Source organism: Biomphalaria glabrata, chromosome 8 (assembly GCF_947242115.1).
Source record: "Biomphalaria glabrata chromosome 8, xgBioGlab47.1, whole genome shotgun sequence".
In the NCBI taxonomy this organism is placed as follows: Eukaryota; Metazoa; Mollusca; class Gastropoda; family Planorbidae; genus Biomphalaria; species Biomphalaria glabrata.
The window spans coordinates 33169918-33191662 of NC_074718.1; the positions used below are offsets into that span (position 1 = coordinate 33169918).

At 34.9% G+C, this 21745-nt stretch overlaps 1 protein-coding gene across 2 annotated transcripts; it reads left to right on the forward strand.

The window, feature by feature from the left end:
- The first annotated feature begins 5543 nt into the window (after positions 1–5543).
- LOC106069321 (transmembrane protein 184C-like) lies at positions 5544–16920 on the forward strand. 2 transcript variants are annotated; one of them, XM_056038616.1, is made up of 11 exons: positions 5796–5937; positions 6642–6893; positions 7353–7389; positions 7623–7760; positions 8267–8331; positions 9966–10040; positions 11109–11202; positions 11899–12011; positions 12807–12909; positions 13147–13321; positions 13827–16920. In XM_056038616.1, exons 3-11 carry the CDS (start codon positions 7363–7365, stop codon positions 14456–14458), a joined length of 1422 nt encoding a protein of 473 aa, XP_055894591.1. In that variant the 5' UTR covers positions 5796–5937; positions 6642–6893; positions 7353–7362; the 3' UTR covers positions 14459–16920. The 2 variants fall into 2 exon arrangements, with proteins under 2 accessions (XP_055894590.1, XP_055894591.1); XM_056038615.1 differs by lacking the exon at positions 6642–6893 and having other exon boundaries at positions 5544–5937.
- Positions 16921–21745: the final 4825 nt, after the last annotated feature.

Below are 21745 nucleotides of genomic sequence, written 5' to 3' on the forward strand. Positions count from 1 at the left end.
GATCGCGTGACTAATTATTACATTATTTAACAAAATATACCCCCTCCCTAAAGAGCTGCATATTTACAGTCTTATATCTCAATAATGTAAAATGTATTTCCCTTTTTTATATCTTACTTAGGTCTACATACTTAGACTTAGATCTCCCCACGCTGCTTGCCGCAATGGACGGAAAGCTGTTTCCATTAAGATCTGTCACTTGCTACGTCTGAAGCCTCTTCCCACTTGAAGTCCAGCCGGTAGGAGTCAAACTCTTTTAAAAGTTGGGCCAATTTACCACATCGGTTCGTGGTTCTTACGCTCAATATACCGATTAAGGTTGGCTTCTTTGCATTGAAGGGCCACGCATGTATCGGGCATTAGACGTCCTGTCTGATTTGGTCCAACACTGTTATCGGGGGTAGGCCGCCCCGCCGCATGCAAAACTATCTCTATTCTTAAAGTTTTTCTATAATTAATTAATCAATTGGCTAGTTGTATGACAATGATTCATGTTTTGTTAGGGACAATGAATAATTTGGTCTGAGTATGGGAAGTGGGAGAAATAACGTACAAAATTTGTACTAGACAGACGGAATGAGTTATTTTTAAGGGGATGCCATGCATGGGCGTAGCCAGGATTTTTTTTCGGGGGAGGGGGGAATTTTCTCTCCCCCCCCCCCCACCCCGGCCGCAAATATATATATATATATATGTATGTAGGTGTGTGTGTTTGAGTGTATATGTGTGTTTGTACATAATTAATCTTTATTACATTCTGACCCTTCATTCTTTCGGTAGACGTTTATTGCAGCCTAGAATAAAAAAATTGTAGACTCCCAGCCATTGCCAGCAAGGGGGCCAGGGGGAGCGCTGTGAGCTATCCAAGCGCGAGGCAGAGCCCCGCCGCCAAACACTATTTCCGGTATTGAAAGCTACAAAATGCATATTCTGAGGTATCTACAGTGCATTATCCTGCTATTAAAAGTTTTATTTCAAAAACCTTATGTGCTATGCTTACTGACTTAGATCCTCCCGCGTCGTTCGGCGCATTGGGCGGTAAGCTGCTTCCACAAAAATCTGTCACTGGCAATGTCTGAAGCCTCTTTCCACCTGCTCTGGGGACCTCCATGGAAGTGTGGCGCCATGTTGTACTAGGATGTCCCTGTTTGCGCTTTTCTCCTTATGGCCTCAATGTCATCACAACTCTTATTATGCGTAATTCATTTTGTCGGAAAACATGTCCCACAAACCTCATGCGTCGTTCTGTCACAACCTTAATAAGGGGTCGACACCCAGTTCGGCATAGAATTTCCTTGATTGAGATCCGATCCCTATAACTGACTCCTAAAATCCGTCTTAGCCATCTTTGTTGAGCCACATTAGTCTTTTTCATTTTCGGCAGATGACTATTCACTGCACTTTATTAATTGAGCCCAGTCACTGGTAGAAATTAGTAACCTCTCTTGGCTTACGCTCTTGGAATTAGGTGACTTTAATCATTTGTTGAGGGTCTTAAACTAAAAAATCTCTGGAGTTTTTTTTTTTTTAACAAATTCATAACCCCCTTAGCTACGTTCATAAAATTTGTTGACTGTAGTTTGCTTTAGAATAAAATTGAAGAGTAGGTTTTCAACCTAAAACTCTCTGTATGGGGGTATTTAAAATAAAACCATCTGGAGGGGTTTTAAACTTTAAAAAAAAGCCCTCTGGAGAAGGGGGGTTTAAACTCAAAATCACCCTTGGCTTGGTTACGTTCATATAATTTTGAGTGCGTAATTCGCTTTTTTTTATATTGATGAGGTATTTTTTTAGATTCTAAACCCCGCTAATGGGGGGGGGGGGGTTAAACTCAAAATCCCTTTAGCTACGCTAATAGAAGTTTGAGGGTGTAATTTGCTTTTTTTTTATATAGAAGAGGTATTTTTTAAGCTTCAAACCCCGCTAGAGGGGGTTTAAACTCAAAACCCCTTTGGCTACGATCATAGCATTTTGAGTAATTTTCTTTTATATATAGGCCTATATATATATATATATATATATATATATATATATATATATATATATATATATATTGAAGAAGTATTTTTTAGCTTCAAATCCCGCTGAAGAGGGGTTTAAACTAAAGAATTCCTTTGGCTACGCTCATAGAATTTTGAGTGTGTAATTTGCTTTTTTTTATATTGAAGAGGGAGTTTTATAGTAGATTTCGGAGGGGGGTTTAAAATCAAAATCTTCCTTAGCTATGCTCTTGGAATTTGGGGATTGTCGTTTGCATTATATTTTTTGGAGGGGTTTATTATATAGAAGAGGGGGTTTCGACTGCAATACCCCCTGGTAGGGGTTTTAAACTCAAAACCCCCTTGGCTGCGCTGGGGCAAGTGATGGTTTAGTATTAAAATCTCAACTAAAATAAACAAAATCAAAGCAAAAAATCAGTCACTAAATTCCGATGCGGGGGGGGGGGGGGGGTTTCATGCATGGGCTACCGCGCAGTCTAGCACCGTCGTAAATCTGGATATGGTGATAATACTTGTGTATTACCTGACCTGCATAAAAACATTAGTAAAAGGCGATTCTGCAGAGTTCATAGTTTGGCAGCGAGAAGAGGCTCATATTTTCAGTAGACTACAACAAGTGACAGACGTGAAGATTGAGACTCTCAAACCACAAGATAATTTTTATCGACATTCGAAAGTCGAGTGCCAAATATTTGAGCCGTAGAGTATTTGGTTTCTTTCTACGAAATATTTTCTCTGTTGTTTTCTTTTCAATTCTAATGTACAGAGGCGAAGTATATGTGTCTATGGGCGAAGCCTTAATGAAGCTTGTGAAATGTTACTATGAAGTTTTAAAAAAAAATAATTTCCAATTAAATTATACGATATGATACAGATTTCTATTGCTGAGCAATGGATGTTAGATTTGGACAGTTAGGCACATATCTTTAAGGCCCAGAACTTTTAGAATATCTAATTTCTTGCTCCATCCATTAATCTCTCTCTCTCTCTCTCTTTCTTTCTCTCTGCCTCACACTCAGGGACGGCCCTAACAATTGCGGGGCCTATGCAAAATGGATTGCGCGGGGCCCAGTCAGGGTAGGGATAAAGAAAATAAGTGAAAATTAAGATTTTGTATTAGAAAATAAATTCATCTTTGGCTTACATTTTTATTAAAACGAAAGCTGACAGTGCCGTTTTTTTAAACGTGCGTAGAATTGGGGTTTACCAGATTGAATGACACCCCAAAATGACATATTAGTATACTTTTCGGGAGATTTGTATGATTTTTCAAGAGATTTTAGTAATTTCAGGAGATTTCCAAGATTTCTCCCCAAAGATGTAAGCGACTGTCAAAAAGATTCTCTCTCGTATCAGAAAGCCTGCAATTATTTAAATTATTATGTGTGTGTAGGCCTAGATTGTGCGTTAGATTTTGATGCATTGTAATAAAGCTGAAAGCAATATTATTCGAAAAATGTTAGCCTGTTTCTTTTAGGTCCAATGATCATGATGTGTCCCGCTAATTATTAAATAGAAGGAAAAATGGCGAAACTGCAAGGTTATAATAGGCTCACACACTAAACATAGATCTATAGATTACATTTACATCGATAGTAGATTCTAGCTAGATCAAGATAAAAACCATGATAAAAAACAACAACAATAGAGTACACACAATACAATCTAGATTAGAATCTATGGGAAAGGACCAATGGCGAACGCTTTTGTGCCAGTTTTTAGTTTAGAATTTATAACTCCGCAATGGTTAAACTTATTAAAAAAATGAAAATATCTGCGGACTCCTCAGCTATTGGGCGATAAAACTAAATTTGACTCTTTTTTCCAAATCAGCTATTAAATTTATAATTCAAGTCAACTTACGGTAGGGGTCGGACCTAATCAGCGAACGCAATTTTCGCGGGAGTCATAATGAGCGAAAGGCCGTAAAAAATAGCGAAATAGCATGTTAAAATATTATGCTTTAATTAGTTCTATCATTTAACTTCTTCATGAAGCATTATAACTATTGTCCTCCTTGTGGCATTAGGCCTAAAATTTTTTTCACTTTTCTTGTGCTCCACATCTCCTTTCTCTGCTTGGAACTGATGTCTATATAGCCTACGAAACTTGCGATCAAATATTTTTTAAAGAAAGAAACTACAAAATTCGATCTCGCCTCCTTCCTATAGGCTAGTCCACGTCGTTGTACTCTCCATTTCATAAACTCTCGTTACTGCGCCAATTTTTTTTTAGGAACACATGTTCAGTGCACTTAATCACCATCAACTCGATCTCCCCCCCCACACACACACATACACACACTCGCGCTGATTGACCCAAAGGCAGATCCCGAATGCGATGGATTGATGATGTATGGGAGGCAGATCTACAACAGCTTGGGTTTCGGGCATGGAGACGAAAGGCTCAGGAGCGATCTTGTAATTTTATACATTTTATACATGTATATTATATGATAATTCTTATATTTATTAATAAATATATAGTTCGCATTTTTTCCGCTCCTGAGATCGAATATTTTCTCCTGGAAAACTCTTGGAAATCTCCTGAAATCCTAATCTCAGAATGGTGGGGGAACCCTGTGAAAATGAATTCTGGTCTTTTAAACATTTATACTCATATTAATATCATTAATTAGTAACAAGAAGTTAACCAGCCAGTTAAAGAAAGGAGGACGGCAAAACAGAGGTCACCCACATCCACCCCCCACCCCGTATAAGCCGTATAGGCCTAAGCGCTGTTAAGATTAACTGAAGCGTCATTTCACCCTCACTGGCACAGAGGAAAGTTACTGCCAGCATATGACCTCTGAGAGACTGTTGGAGAGCTGCGAGTCAAACATTTTAGACGGAAAGAAAATGCGTGAAAATATGCTGGTCGTAACTGGGCGTAGTCATGTGAAACACGTACTGCACTCATCCTTAATCTTCGAAATCGAAGACATTGGGTTAAGGTTAAAAATAGGCCTATTATTTTAATATTTCAGTTTACAAACAATAACAATAGATAAGACAAAAAGAAAAACAGATTAAATCAGTCATAAAATTATAATTAAATGGCTTTTTAAGCTTATTATAGGGGCTTTCGCTGAATAGGTTTTCAGTTAAAAGGGTCATTTTGAGCGAACACCCCATAATATATTTTTTACAACAGAAAAAATAGCCTTAGCTATTATAGCTAACTATTTCCTCACCTATTTAGAAGTACAATATGCAAATTTTTTTCGGCCAATGTCCATTGGTGCTTTAAAATCGCCTTAAGTTCGGACCTATTCTCGTTTATCCGAAAACGTTTTGAGAATGAAATTTCCATACATGTCAACTTTGACCTTCAGCTATGCTTTATTGTATGAGGGAAAACGAAAGTGAATATGTGGGAAATGTAGAAAAATGGAGTCTTTGTAATACCATTTTATTAGTTCTGCAGTTACTTTTGAAATAAATATGAATGGATAAAAATTACGGGGAGGTGTTCGCTTTATATGCTATTTCGCTGATGGGCCTTTCCTATATATAGTTTATCGAGAGTGACGTATTGTGACTCAAAAAACTATTTACAGAATTTCGTAGTAGCGGGCTTTAAATATCACATGACTGACTACAAGATGGCGTAACTACATATTTGTAAACAAATAAGAATATTGTTATTCTTTTGTAAATTTATTTTAACTTCCTAAGTCAACCATGGACTGTGCTTCATTTATTAGCAGATGGAAGAAATGGATACGTTTTGCTGTTATAATAATTTACATTATACTTCTTGTAATAGCTGTTCCATTGTGCATCTGGGAATTAGAACAGAACAAAGCACCAGATCACGTTCAAGCTTGGTTTATTGGAGGGATGTTTGTTTTGATGGCACTACCGATATCATTTTGGGGAATATTGCAGCATGTCATAAATTACACTACTCCGTATCTCCAGCGACACATAATTAGGTGATTGAATAGAATACAATATTGTTATTGTATGTTTAATTGTATTTAATAGTAGGCTAATTAGACCATTTTTTATCTAATCAGTCTAAGTGAACTAAGTCTAATACTAATGAGTATCATCTGTATTATTACTATTATGTATAACTTATGTTAGGCGCTTCTGAAGTTCTGCTGTGTTTAATGCAGATAAACCAAATCAAAACCAAAATTTCCCTTATTTCTGAAACAAATAACTAATTCCTAATTGTGCCATAGAGTTTAGAGACAATGACCATGAATGAAGTGACTAGTAAAAACAAGTCTAGGTTTTAGAGCGAAATATCAGCCGATGTAAACTGTAAACAGACTACTTCCAGGATGCCTTAGAGATAGGAAGCTTGTTATGAACATAGCGAGTTAGCTGGCATTTGATGGTTTCCTTCATTACTATTAAACTTCTTGTTCATATCAGCATCGATTTTAGAACTTATATTGATTGTACGACCTTTTGCCCGTGTTATTGGATTTCGTTGAACTTGAGTGTTACCTTTGTTTGGTTTATCTGCATTAGACACAGCGGAAGCGCCTAACTCTTAGTACTACTACATCTAGTATGAGTCTCTAGATCTATATGAATAGGCATAGATGTAGTCTAGATCTATATGATTTATAAATATTTCAAATGGCTAATAAATTAAATTCTTATCTTCTCTTATAAAATACAGACGTTGCTTCAAAAAGGAAGATGATTACGTCCTATGTGTCAAGGGTCTAGTCATGCATGTTAATCAATGACTTACATTCTGCCAAGTCATTGGTTTTTCTGGCTGGCTCAGGCAACCCATTCCATGCTCTAATAGCACTAGGAAAGAAGGAGTATTTGTACAAATTCGTCCTAGCATTTGGAACGAGGAATGTTAAACCTAGATCTAGATCTATCTAGATGTAAAATCTAGATTCTTATATTACTTGACAAGGTTAAAAAGAACTTGATGAAAGATTTCCAAATGCATCTCGTATGACAATTAGACCTAGACCTAGATTCTAGATAATAATAAATAAAAAATGACAACTTGCAGAACAGCTCTCTATATATCTGCCTTGCAAGCTTTCTAATTAACCATGCTCATACTTCTGCTGATCTATTAGGCAAGCTTCATTAAAGAGGTTTTAGAAATTATTGCCAAATAGTGCATTGTATGCCTTTGTTCAACTGTACAGTAACATTATATTTATTTAGGTTTTTCTAATTTTTTTTATTTAGTGTGTTTAATAGCTTATAAAAACAATGTAGCAAACTCAATGATAGTACAATAAAAAAAATGTATAAAGCATAAATGAAGGCTCTCGTCATTTACAAGTTATATTTACCTACACTACATTATTTTTCCAACAAAAGAACAAGAACTAAATAGTACTGTTTCTACTTATTCCAGAATCTTGTGGATGGTTCCTGTATATGCCTTAAATGCGGTATGTTATATTATTTGATGCCATTTGTGCTACTTATTTTTTTTTTTTTTAAATTTGTTTAAGTTTCATATTTTCTGTAATTGTGAACATTATTATGTCTGACTCAAAACTTAAGTGCATCATGATAGCTGCCCAAAGCACATACCTCACAGCCAGTAAACTATCTAGATTGCAATCTGTTTTTTTCTTTTAAATATATTATCAACTTTCTTTTTTTTTCATTCTTTTATCAGTGGTTTGCTCTCAGATTTCCAAAAGCTGCTATTTATTTGGACACTTTAAGAGAATGCTATGAAGCTTATGTGATTTATAATTTCATGGCTTATTTGTTATCCTTTCTGCATCACGATCATCCTGACTTAAGCTCTGAGGTAATTAGTTAATTTTTTAGAAGTCACAATTTTTATGCTAAAAATATTTGATTGCTTAAACTTTTAATTTATATTTAATACCAGTGTATAAATTTACAATTTTAATAAGCAATTCAAATTAAAAAAAAATGATAGTTGATTAATTTACTTTCAATTAAATATACTGAATAATTAAACAAAAAACTAAACAAAATACTATTCATGAATATATGTTTTAATTACTATGCTCCAACTCCCACATCACTTTTAATTTTTAAAAACTCTATAAAAATGACTAATTGGACTAATTGCATATTAATATTAAAAGTTTTTTATCCTGATAATTACAAATTTTTTAAAAAGTATCCCATAACTTGTACTTCTTGAATGTAGACCCAGTTCCTAAAAATGAGCTGTAGCTTTATTTGATTTTCATATATATAAAAGTATTATGTATAGATTGATAGAAACAAAAATGAAAGTAATATTTATTTGCAATGATCAGGGGTTTATTTTATATTCCACAGGTAGAGGACAATTCTATTACGTTTGTGTTTCCACTTTGTTTTCTGCCACCTTGCAAAAATGGAAGGTAAAATTAAGGTTATTTTTTTATATATATTTTTTTTTTTTTCAATAAAAAGGTAGACTCTTTTTTTTTTTTTCAATATTGAAATTTTTATTAGATTCTACAAAACTCTAATTTTTTAATGATTACAAGAAAATTCATCTAATTAGAAACTAAGATAATGTTTACACTGAAAACACTTGACTTACTTGACTTAATCCTGTGTTCTCCCAGGGGAGCATAGGGCTGCAACCACACCTCTCCACTGAACTCGGTTCTGAGCAGCTTTCTTCATTTGCTCCCATGTCATTCCAGTGCCCTCAGCTTCACTGATGACTGACCTCTTCCAGGTTTGCTTAGGTCTGCCCACTTTCCTCTTTCCTTGTGGGTTCCATTCAAGTGCCTGCCTTGCAACATTGGTAGGTGTTTTTCGCAGGGTGTGTCCTATCCAGCTCCATTTTCGTTTTGTGATGTCTTGAGCTATGGGCTTTTGTCTAGTTCTCTCCCACAAATCGATAGTAGTTATCTTTTTTTGGCCACCTAATTCCTAATATCCGGCATAGGCATCTGTTAACAAAAGTCTGGAGCTTTTCCATATTTGTTTTAGTGACTCTCCAAGTTTCTGAACCGTATAGAAGGACAGACTTAACGTTTGTATTATAGATTCATATCTTGTTGTGTAGAGATAATGCCTTAGAGCGCCAGATTGTTTGAAGAGTTGAAAAGGAAAACCTAGCTTTATTGATCCGAATTAGTATATCATCATCAGCTCCGCCATCTTTACTAACTCTACTTCCCAGATATGTGAAGTGGTCTCTATCAAGGATATTCTCTCCCTGTAGCATGATTGGGTTCTCTTGTCTGTTGTTGATCCTCATAACTTCTGTTTTCTTTTTGTTGATTAGAAGTCCAGTCTTTTTTGCTATTTCTGAGAGTCTGGTCAGTTTGGTCTGAGCATTTTGTTGTATACGGGAGAAGAGGCAGATGTCATCGGCGAAATCCAGGTCCTCTAAATGTTGTGTTAGTGTCCATTGTATGCCGCTTTTATTATCTAAGACTGTCTGTCTCATGACCCAATCGATCACCAGCAAAAATATCAAGGGCGAAAGCATACATCCCTGTCTTACTCCTGTTTTTACTTGAAAAGTGTTGGTCAGCTTACCATTGTGTATTACTTGGCATGATGAGTCATCATACAACTGGTGAATTTTGTTGGAATTACGTAGTGATCCATCAGTCTCCAGATTACGTCTCTGTCAATACTGTCGAAGGCTTTCTTAAAATCAACAAAGGTCATGTACAGAGGAGATTACCACTTGATAGATTGTTCTATGATAATGCACATCTTAGCAATGTGGTCAGTGCATGATTTCTCCTTACGGAATCCAGCTTGTTCTGGTCTTAGTCTTTTGTCTAGGGCATCTTTTAGGCGTTCCAATATTATCCTAGTTAAGACCTTGCTAAGGGTTGACAGTAACATGATTCCTCGCCAGTTGTTGCATTGAGTAAGGTACACTGAAAACAAGGGCTTATTAATTTTCTTTTGTGCATTTGCACATTCAAAGCACCTTTTGTTTGGAATCAATTATCAAATTTATGTATTTTTATGATGTAATGCTAACACTAGGACATGGGTTACATTTGTATTTGTTTTCCAGTAAATTTATGCAGCATTGCAAGCATGGGGTCCTACAGTACACTCTGGTCAGACCAATCATGGCAGCCATAGCTTTGTAAGAAAAACTTTTGTTCATTTATTTTAGCCTTATAAGATGGGGGTTAGATAATCAGGAGCTTTTCCCATGATAACCTGTTTGAATATCTGTGAAGTGGTAGCAGCCCCTTAGTTTGATGATCTAATCACCTCTAATCATCTTTTTTTTTTTTTAAATTGTTCTTAACTTCCCATGTCATAGCAACAAAGTTTGTCCTAAGAAGTGATGTATATCCCCAGACATACACAATATACATAAAAGGAAGTTTTGCTTTTCCCCAGCTAATGTCAGGTACCCATTAGAGCTGGATGGACTCAGAGGCCCCTGAAGGTCCTGAAATTAAAAATACCAGTCTTCAACAGGATTCGAACCTCTGTTCGGTAGCCAAGCTCTTTACCCCTCAGCCACCATGCCTCACATTAAGATTATGACCTGTGCATATAATCTATGGCCATCTATGGGCATCAGCTATGGTCAGAAGCCTTTCCCTTGTTTGTGTTTGGCTGCAAGGCAGCAGAGGTTTAAATTCAGAGTTTTCCTTCTCCTAGGGGGCTAACCTGCTAAAGCTGTCGAGTCCCTCCTACTCAAATCTTACAGGATTAGGCAACAGTTTCTCATCTTTACCCCTACTCCTGTTAGTTTTACCTAGCTAAATATATGACCCGCAAATGAAAGCTAGGAGTTGGATTGGTTGTAAGAGGCTATTTTAGATGCATGCCATTAGAAGCATTTTATAGGTAATGAAGAGATAATATCTGTTACCACTTCTGGCAATAACAACCTTCTGGAACCAAACAAAAAAAAAGTCTGGAGCAACCATATAAGGTGAAAGTAACATAAAAGCTGCTATATCTTTGAGCTAGTTAAGTGAAACATTTACCTCCAAGAACCGAAGAAGAGACTGCTACTAGAGAAATGGGTTCATTTTTATTTGTGGCTGGAGTAACAGCCACCAGTAAAACTTTTAGGCACATTTGTCTCTCAAGATATCAAGAACCACATTCATTTTAATTTTATTCTACCTTTCTTTGCATTATATGTGTTTTTGTTATTAAAGCTTTTGCTTTATTTACATTCTATGACCAGTATCTGTGAGATGTATGGGAAGTATGAGGAGGGAGACTTCAACTTCAAGTCTGCCTGGTCCTACATCGTTGTCATTAGCAACTTATCTCAAATAGTAAGTAAGCTAGACATTCATGGCATATAATCTCATGGAAAAAATAGTATGATCTTTTTGTTACATTTTTATTCTAATTTAATCTTTCAGCATTGAATAAGATATAAGTGATCCAAACCCAAACAGAATGTGCACTTAATACTTGGGTTCTAGAATAGGATATAAACATGGTAAAAAAAATCTACTACTAGTAATACAGCAATTTTGTGTGGTTTTAAGCATTGTTGTTAGTGTAGAAATCAACATACATGAACACTAATCTTCATAACATGGTTGCAAATATATATGCAGTTGCACAAAGCAAAAGTCGTCCGTAAGAATTGTCAAACCTAAAACATGACATTGCAAATAATTTGTTTCATGTTATATAGATTAACTTGTGCTAAAATATATGCATTTTATTTATTGTACTTTTCTCTAGTTATATATTTAAAAAATTTTTTTTTTTCATTTTTGTTAACTGGAGAGCTTCTTGTTGATTAAATACCTTGCTTCTTCATTATATTTTCTTATTATTTTCAATGAGTCACTATGACCTTACAACATGACACATATATTTATAAATCTGTGATATCATTATGGTTACTATAATCAGAATAGTTGTTAGAAACAGCCTCTTGCATTTGTAGTTAACACTGCCTAGTTCTAAAATATGAGAAACATGTTAAATGTCAACTTTGAATTTGTATTTTCCAGTTTGCCATGTACTGCCTTGTCATGTTCTACAGAGCATTCAGACAAGAGCTGAAACCTTTGAAACCGGTGCCTAAATTCCTTTGTGTGAAAGCTGTAGTGTTTTTGTCCTTTTGGTATGTCATTTAATAGATGAGATCTTCTCAGTAAAATGTGTTTTCTAGTTATCACTTCCCTTCACTTTCTGAGCTGCATTAAACATTATGCCCATAGAAACTAAATGGTTTGGGGTTATAAACCTAAACAAGCATGTCACAAAGCGTCACACACTGCAACTGGCATCTTAAAACACCTTGGGGTCAATTCTTGAAATTTTTTTTCTGTAGCATCATCTAGCTGCAAAATTAGAAATCATATAGTCTTGAAATACTCTTGATAAAACTCTCCCTTTATTCTTTACTAATGTTTTGTGGATGGATTGTTTTAAAGCTTATGGACTGTAAAGCTGTTGTGAAGTTAATAGTTTATGGGCAGCAAAACTATATTAATTTTGTTAAATAAATGTAAGGCTAGCAACTAAAAATGTTTCATCTCAAGATTGTTGTTAAATATGTACATTTTCAAACCTCTCTTGTATTTAATCTTCTTGAGTTTAACCACTCAACAAAACTCTTGTTCTTTAGGTAGCAGTGACTATCAATAAAATGGTTAACTGCTTCTCTGAAAATAAGGTTAATACAATGTTTGCTGCACACAAAATAATCTAAACTTGCTGTTCCATATCTTTAACTCTAAGCTATCACACCAGGGCAATATACCTTTTAGCTGTCTTAAAACATCTTACAATTAAATCATTGTTCTAAATAATAAAATGAGTTGGTTTTTATAATGGAATTTCTTATGAAATCTCCAAGCATCAGCTCAGCACCAAAAGTAAGCAGATAGAATGAATATTATTTATTTTTTTCTAGGCAAGGCTTACTTATAGCAGCTCTAGCCAAATTGAATGTGATACCTTCTAATGGAACATGGGTGTTTTATGACAACATTAAAGAAGTGTCCACTGGAATTCAGGTTTTGTTTCTTTAACATTTTACAGAACTTGCTCTGGTTGTTATACCATACAAATTATTTTATCTATGTATGATTGATCTTGGGTTATAAACATTAAATCTTGATAAGAAACACTAAATTTATAGTATGGCATCATGACAAAAATATGCATGAAAATATTCATGACAAAAATATGCATGAAAATATAGTCTTGAATCTAAAATGTTATTTCAAATTATTTTCCTTCTTTATCTACAGGATTTTCTCATTTGTATTGAAATGTTTCTGGCAGCAGTGGCTCATTACTTCTCTTTCTCCCATAAACCCTTTGTGAACCCTGCAGCAGAACAGCAGAACTGTTGTGACTCTTTTCTCTCAATGTGGGACGTCAGGGATGTGACTGGAGATGTTGCAGAGCATGCTAGATTTTTAGGTCAGTGGAATAGTTCTTATATTCTGATATTGCAGTGTTACCTCACCTTGTCCTACTGGTCCAGTTGCAAAGTATCTTAATAGCTAGCTTATGGGGTTATTAATGGTAGCACACCAACATGAGGTTTAAATTTGAAAACATTTTTACAAATTTTCATTAATTGAAACTGATGAACTATTTTAGTAATCTTTAATAAAAAAACAACTAAGTTTACCTTTGGTTAAAAAAAAAGTCTTTAAAAATCATTTATATATGGTATTTTAAAGTATTATATATAAAAATGATTGCCTGCCTAATATGGATTAGCTGAGGCATGGGCATAGCCAGGGGGGGTTCTTGGGTTTCAACCCCCCCCCCCCCCCTCTGAAAATAAATCCTGGCTACACCCATGAGCTAAGGCTCAGTCCCTATAAACCCTTAATTGTAAGCTATCATTGGCTATAATAATGTATTTGTATAAATTGATTTCTATAAATTTATTTTATTAAATCTTATGCTACAACAGGGCGAGGAATGCAAAAAACTTTAAACTTGGGCAAACGACTGGTAGCAAGAAACGATGAACGAACACCTTTACTTTCTGGGCCCAGCTCAGACCTGACTAGCCAACAGACAACAGCCGCTGCCTCTTCAGATGGAAACATTGACTCGTACACTGAAAGCTTTAGCTCGACTGTCAAAGCTAATGCAAGTATGAACAACTATGCCATATTTGAAAACAGCACAGAGAATCAACTTAAAGGTCTGTCCAGGTCTGTTAGTCTTCAAGGCTATGGCAGTGGGGAAGATGAGAATTTCGAGGTGTTACGAACTGAGGAAACAGAAGCACAGCCAACACATAGCAGAATGTCTGCTGGAGTTTTGGAATATCAGCAGAGTTCATATAGCGCAGATCAAAATGTAAGCAGTGATAATAACACAAACACTAATCAGCTTAATGACAATGCACATCATGTAAACCAGTTTACTAACAAAGAACAGGATCTTTTAGATTTAGATAAGGCTCAGCATTCCAAGGCAGAGGATGTGGCTCCACATTTGTCGAGTTCATTAGATACTACAGAAAATCAACCTATAATGTCAACTGGTGATTCTCCTGTTGTAGAAGTGAACGAAAGAGATAACCCTGTTGTATAATTTATAGTACGTAGATGATACCTCAATAAAAGTTGTGTGTTTCATATATTGTAGATCAATCATTTGTATTTAATCCAACACATAGGCCCTCTCCATACAGTCTGGATATTGTATCTCGAGTATCACCTATAAGAAAAGCTTGTCAATAAGAAAAGTCAATTACACTTGTGTATCAATTAATTTTCTCATTTTGTGCTTTTTTGATTGAAATATAAACATTGTAATTGCTATTGGTATCCGTTGTTTTTTCACCTAACTAGAAAGGAACAACATAACTAGTAAAAGTATTTTCCACTTTTACTTTACCAGGAGAGAGGAGTGTCTATTGTGACCATTTCACTAGTCTATTTTACAATGTATTGCAACTATGATATTTCACAATAAAACATTCTCTTTTAAGTATATATTTTATCTCAGTGTTACTAAATATTTTATTGGATAATTTGAGCAATGCCTCATATTTTTTGTACTTTGTCTTTCATCATTTTTTTTAGTCATTTTCATAGCCTAGTATTTATCACAATACTAAGGTGCTCATTTCCTAAAGGGGGAATGCATTTTGAGGATACTGATGGTGTTTAATGCCCAATTTTTCATTTATGCAATCGGGATGGAGTTTTTAGATTTTTTTAATATCAAGAAAAGTTGTGTTTTTTAAAATCTGTTCATTGTGATTTTGCATTGACTATTTCTTTTACTAATACCATATATATAGATCTAAAATTTTGAATTTTTATCAAGAAAATGTGTATATTTTTAAAAATGCATATGTATTAGTCAGTTCTAAGTAGCTGCCTTGCAGGATATTAAAATATCTTAATAGCATGTACCAAACTGCTATTATTTTAATCCTTTTTACTGTAAAGAAAAATTTCCAGACATCTCTATATTATTATTTACAGTTTTTTATTTCATAACTCAAATCTGAAGTGTATGAGAAAATATTTATTCATCTAAAGCTTAACTCTAACTCTGTCTGTATGGTAAAAAGATTATGCATGTTACTTCTCCCACACCCAGTCTCGGATTAGGCTGAAATATTGCATAATTATTTCTTTTACAAATTGCCGATTAGTTTATTAACTATTGGTAATTTATTATTTTGTTTGGTATCTTGAACAAGGGAAAGAAATACTTGACATATATGGTTGTATAAGTTGAATTAGTCCCCTTGAGGACTCAAGCCATGAATGAAAATTTTTTTTTTTGCATTTAAACATTTACCAAGATGCCCCCTTCTTTCCTCCCCCTTTCACAACTGGTTCAGACAAGTGATAGGATCCTAGTGCATAGAGAAAGCTAAACAGAAACAATAGGTAAAAATATTTCTAATTGCACAGATTTATTATGTCTAGGTCAATATTACTGATAAATCATAATTACAAGACTGATCCAAACTAATTGATACAATATAACTTAATATAAGCTTTGTTTTTTAAAAAAAGGTAATTTTGATGTTTTTCTTATTAGGACAAATGTTTTTCAAATAGTAAAAGCACAGGACTATTTTTTACTGAGCTGATATCAACTCATTCCATTTGTCTGTCCACACATTATTTCTTCCACTTCCCATCCTCATATGAAGCTGAAACTTTGCACAAATCATTCATTGTTGACAACACATGAATCAGTGGAAAAATGATCCAATAAGTTAAGTAATTAATTGTAGTTAATTAATTTTGTTTACAAGACTGAAATACTGCTTCAAATGGAAATCATTCTCTCAACAATAAATATAGCCATTGCCCCTTTGGCTATATTAAGTACAGTGCTGCCAGTTTCAAAAACACTTTTATTCTCTAAAGACGATAATAACTGAAATGTTTTTCTAGTTGCCTTGATCTCTTTTCACTCAATAGAAACAAGGTTTTTAAAAAGTATTTTTTTTTTACTTATAACTTGTTTAAATGGTGAAAATGGAAAGGCAAACTTTTAAGATTTACATATTGGTTCAAAGTTATCTTATTCAGCAGTGTTGTGAAAAAAAGAATTAAAATTGCCAATAGAAAACCCCAAATGTTTTTCATGTACTATCAAAATGTTTGTGTACTATAGTTCAATCATTTTAATATGTTGATGGAGACTGAATTCATGATTGAAATTGTAAACATTTATGTTGATGTGTAGTTTAGTTATGTACAAAGAAATTATTCATTTTTTTAGAATCATATTTAGTTGCTTGTTATTTTGATGATCAGCTTAATTTAGAATTCAAATTCATGTTAGCTTCATTCATGACCATAAACAAGAAAAAAATTACACAATGCATCTCTGAAAAACTTGTTTTGTTCAAATTAGCTTTGATCATTTAAAATGAAGAAAAACATTCTACAAATGAAGGTATTTCTATATAATTAGATAGATCTAAATAAATAATAAAGTACATGTCTACTAATTAGGATTGGAGAAGTTCTGTCTTCAGTGACAAACATTAACACAAATAAAATGACAGATTCAAAGCATCACTTGTTTTTGTTTTATTTTTATAGCTTCCGTTCACAATTTTCAAATCTACTGCCTTCTGTGAACGTTGTGGCAGTCCAAATGTACAGGACCATTGAGTCAGTCTTGAGTCAAAATGTACAGGACCATTGAGTCAGTCTTGAGTCGAAATGTACAGGACCATTGAGTCAGTCTTGAGTCAAAATGTACAGGACCATTGAGTCAGTCTTGAGTCGAAATGTACAGGACCATTGAGTCAGTCTTGAGTCGAAATGTACAGGACCATTGAGTCAGTCTTGAGTCGAAATGTACAGGACCATTGTGTCAGTCTTGAGTCAAAATGTCCAGGACCATTGTGTCAGTCTTGAGTCAAAATGTCCAGGACCATTGAGTCAGTCTTGAGTCAAAATGTCCAGGACCATTGAGTCAGTCTTGAGTCAAAATGTCCAGGACCATTGTGTCAGTCTTGAGTCAAAATGTACAGGACCATTGTGTCAGTCTTGAGTCAAAATGTCCAGGACCATTGAGTCAGTCTTGAGTCAAAATGTACAGGACCGTTGAGTCAGTCTTGAGTCGAAATGTACTGGACTGTTGTGTCAGTCTTGAGTCCAAACGTACAGGACCGTTGTTTCAGTCATGAGTCCAAATTTGCAGGACCAGAACCTTTTTTGGGGGATTACTTGCTAGTGATGAAGAATAAGCTGCAACTCTAGCTTTCTACGATCTCCTTCCGTCGCGACTATGCTTCATATGAAAAAGAGATGAATGCATGGGCATTAGCAATGCTCGAACAATGTCGCCCACACAGCAGTTCCCCACTTCACGCAGCAGTTCCCCACTTCACACAGCAGTTCCCCACTTGACGCAGCAGGTGCCGATACAGTTACATCTAGCACTATGTGCTGCACCTGCCTAAAGGTTTTCTTTATCCTGTGTTTGGTTAAGGCAGCAGAGATTGGAATTCAAAGTTTTTATTCTCCTTGGTGAGTAACCAGCCAAGACTAATGAATCCCTCGGATCCTACCAAAGGCTTACTTATTTAGGCGCCAGGTCTTGGCCTCTTCTCCTGTCAGTGATAGCAGTTACGGTGGACCCATTATCTGAATCACACGTGAAGGCCAGGAGCAGGAATGGTTGTCAGAGGCTACTTGAGACGCATGCCATTGGAAGCAGTTTATAGGTAGTGAAGGGCTTATATCCATTACCATTTTGGCAAAAAAAAAATGTATTTGTTCATAATTTTCTTCCGTCTCAAGGAAATTCCCTCTAGTCAAAGTGGTTACAAAATGCCAAATTTGGATTTAAATTATTAGAAGCATTGTGATATCAAACAGTCTGTGAAAAAAAGTCCTTTATTTTTTTTTCATTGTTTTTTTTTTACTAGTGAAATTTCACTGACAATTTTAATAACTCGACAAGTATTCTTGGAATTCCTAACAACAAAGTTATCTGGCTAAGCCTTCATTATAAAAACCTTTAAGAAAAGCAATAATGAAACGTATGAATATATATTTTAAATAGATGTAATATTAAGAAACACTACTCAATATTTTATACAGAAGCTGCGCGGGCCCCAGCTGTGTCATATCGGGGTCACGAATCAACGTAGGCCTACATTTGTACGATGGGCAGACAAAAGATTTTTTTTTAGCACTTCTATTTCCATTGTTTTGTTAATATCCTTTAGTTTTTTTATATGGGATTTTATAATCAAATATTAAGCTTAATAATCTAATATCAGGTGGCCGAGCCTCGCTCGGTTAAATAATTTCCTAAGAAAGGTTAGGCTTTATGCCCGAAGTCATTTTGGGAATATTTTTTTTAATTACGAAAATGAACGATCAGATAAAGACTACTAATCTGAAGAGTTACATTTAGTGTTCTGTTAATTCTAAATGTAATTGTACAAGGCGATTAAATATAAAGTCTCTTAAGTCCTCTTAAAGTCTAGACAAACTACAGCTCACGTCCATCTTATAGTTTTGCAATCCATCTTTTGAGAGCAACTATTGTAGGCCTACTATTACTGGCTTAGAAGAAAGTCTTAGCAGTGTAACTTCTTAGATCAGTGATGCTCAAAGTACGGCCCGTGGGCCAGATCCGGCTCGCGACGTGGTTTTATCCGGCCCGCCGAAACGTCAGAACAAAGTGTAGAAAAATCTCTCCCCTCCCCCCCCACACACACACCATTTATGTGTTTATGAAAGTTGACTCTGAATGAGAATCTACCAGGAAAAGTGAACGGATCTTTACAAGTTGTGGCACAGGATTATAAGCCAGCATAATTGTTTTCTAAAGTAACTAAGGCTGATCAAAAAAAGAAAATAACATAATAAAAACGGCATTATAAACCAAGTACGACTGCATACTTGGTTTGAGCCGCGAATAAAAATATTGTTAAACTACTCCCATAAATTGGAGGATCGATGGCAATATTTACCAAAAAGAGCCAAGAAAATGAGTCGTTGGTAAAGCGAGCTACAATGTTGCTCACATTTGAAGTAGAGAAGTAATGAAATTTTCCGACGGGTAAAAACTAAACCTCCAATATCCCATTAATTAATGTAATTACTAGATCCAGAGTTTGTAATAACATTGTTTCAGGTCAATTTCTTTTCGTATTTGTTCCTTTTCGGTCATGTGGCCCGCGACACGAGTGTCGAAATTAAAATGGCCCGCAGGTCGAATTATGTTGGGCATCACTGTCTTAGATGGTTACGTTCAGACATTTAATTACTCTATTTAGGCTATTCTTTAATATTTGAAATATCTTATTTTTTATAAAATGAAAATTTTATTTTGCTCTTTTTAAATGTTCAGATCTTTTTTTTTTTTTTTAATATAAAATATGTTTATTGCAAAATGTTGTTTTCTAAAATATCGACAGAAATTCTGGCGCTAAATCGGCTTAATTAACAGTCATGACTGACATACGTCGGTGGGCGTGATGGCCATATGAAAGGAGTATCTTACCATTTTACTGCAGACCATGCATGGAGCTGCTTCAACAAAACAAAACCCACAGATATTGAAAAGAGCGATGAAGCAAATTAATTTTGGAAACATAGGGCCTACCAACAAATAACACTTCTTGGTGACATAATACAGACGTGACTTCCAAAAAGAAGATGATTGCGTCTTACGCGTCATGCATATTAACCAATGACTTAAATTCTGCCAAGTCACTGGTTTTCCTGGCTAGCTCAGGCAACCCGGTCCATGCTCTAATAGCACTAGGGAAGAAGGAGTATTTGTACACATTTGTCCTAGCATATGGGACGTGGAATGTGCCTTTATCTTTGTGTCTTTCAGAGTATTTTATTAAATTTTGTTTTTGTATTTGAAGATTATGGTTCTGTGTTTTATGTATAATTGCTACTTTACTTTTGAGTCTTCTATCCTAAATTTAGTGATTTTACTAAAGGTGTTACTGTAGTCAAATGTGAATATTCGTTTGTTATGAATATTACTGCTCTATTTTGTGTCTGTTACAGTTTTTAAAAATGTTTTATAGAGTTGAGGGGTCCCAAGGTTATATAACATTTAGTTTTATGTTCTTATTTGATTTATAGAAATTTCTTGTAATAAACCCTAATGCTTTGTTTGATTTTTTTTTTTATAGTTTCATCAATATGGGGATTCCATGACAGTTTTTCATTTATTATAACACCTTAGTATTTTGCGTTTTTAGTCTGTGTTACTGGTTTATCATGAATAAGATAAGTGTAATTAATTTGTTTTAGTTTTTTTGTTACTCTTAATAACTGACATTTTTTTCTGGGTGGAAAGACACGCTCCAATTTTGGTAACGTTTTAAGATAGTTGGAAATGTCTAAGGATTTTGACTGTTTTTCTTGTTTGCATTATTACCAACAAGATCTGGTCAATTGAAATCTGTCTTGTCTTTTCATACAAGCCTGTCTACGTAGAAAAGCCAAGTGCTAGACCCGACTGGCTCCTGTTTCAAGTGTGTGTGTTATTGTTAGCTTATTAAAACATAAGATTAATAGTTTAGTTAGCTAAAGGGAAACTGTTGCCGCATGTCTGCTATAGTTCCACCCAGTAACAAGGATTTAGAGACAGTGGTTACTCCAGTGTTAGTTGTAGATTTTTGTTTGTCAATAAACGTAGATAGTGCTACTTCAGTGTCAATTATTGAAGACTTTTTTTTCTCAATAAACCTAGGTATGGTAGAAGGAAATTTAACACCTTTTTGTCCAGACCCGGCTTAACAATATTGCGGGGCCCTATGCAAAACGGATTGCGCGGGGCCAGCCAGGGTAGGGATAAGCATAATGTCAAAATTAAGATTGTGTATTAGAAAAATACACTCGTCTTTGTAATAGATTTTTATTAAACGAAAACTGACAGTGCCGTTTTTTTTATCGCGCGTAGGATTGCCATCGCAAAATGACAATTTTGTCTATTTTTCAGAGTTTTCAGGAGATTTTAATAATTTTAGATTTCCATGACTTTTAAAAAAATATATTTTGCAATTACAGGAGATTTCCAGAAGGTCTGGAAAATCAGGAGGCGGCGGAAACCCTGTTATATATAAGATATAATGGTTTCATTTAATAATTTACACCTAGAATTATCGCTGGAACTATGACCGCATATGTTGCAGTGGCCTAAGTCCGGCCCTGTCTTTGTCTATATTACTTGCAATGATATCTAATACGTTGTTATCTCCCATGCTATATTTTTACCCCATTTTTTGGGAGGGACTGAAGATTTTTTTTTTTTTTTTTAGATTTTTCGCTTATATCCCCACTAACCCTTGAAAACCTCATAAGAGTGAGGAAAAAAAAAAGCAAACCACTAAATAAAACATTATTCTGGCTA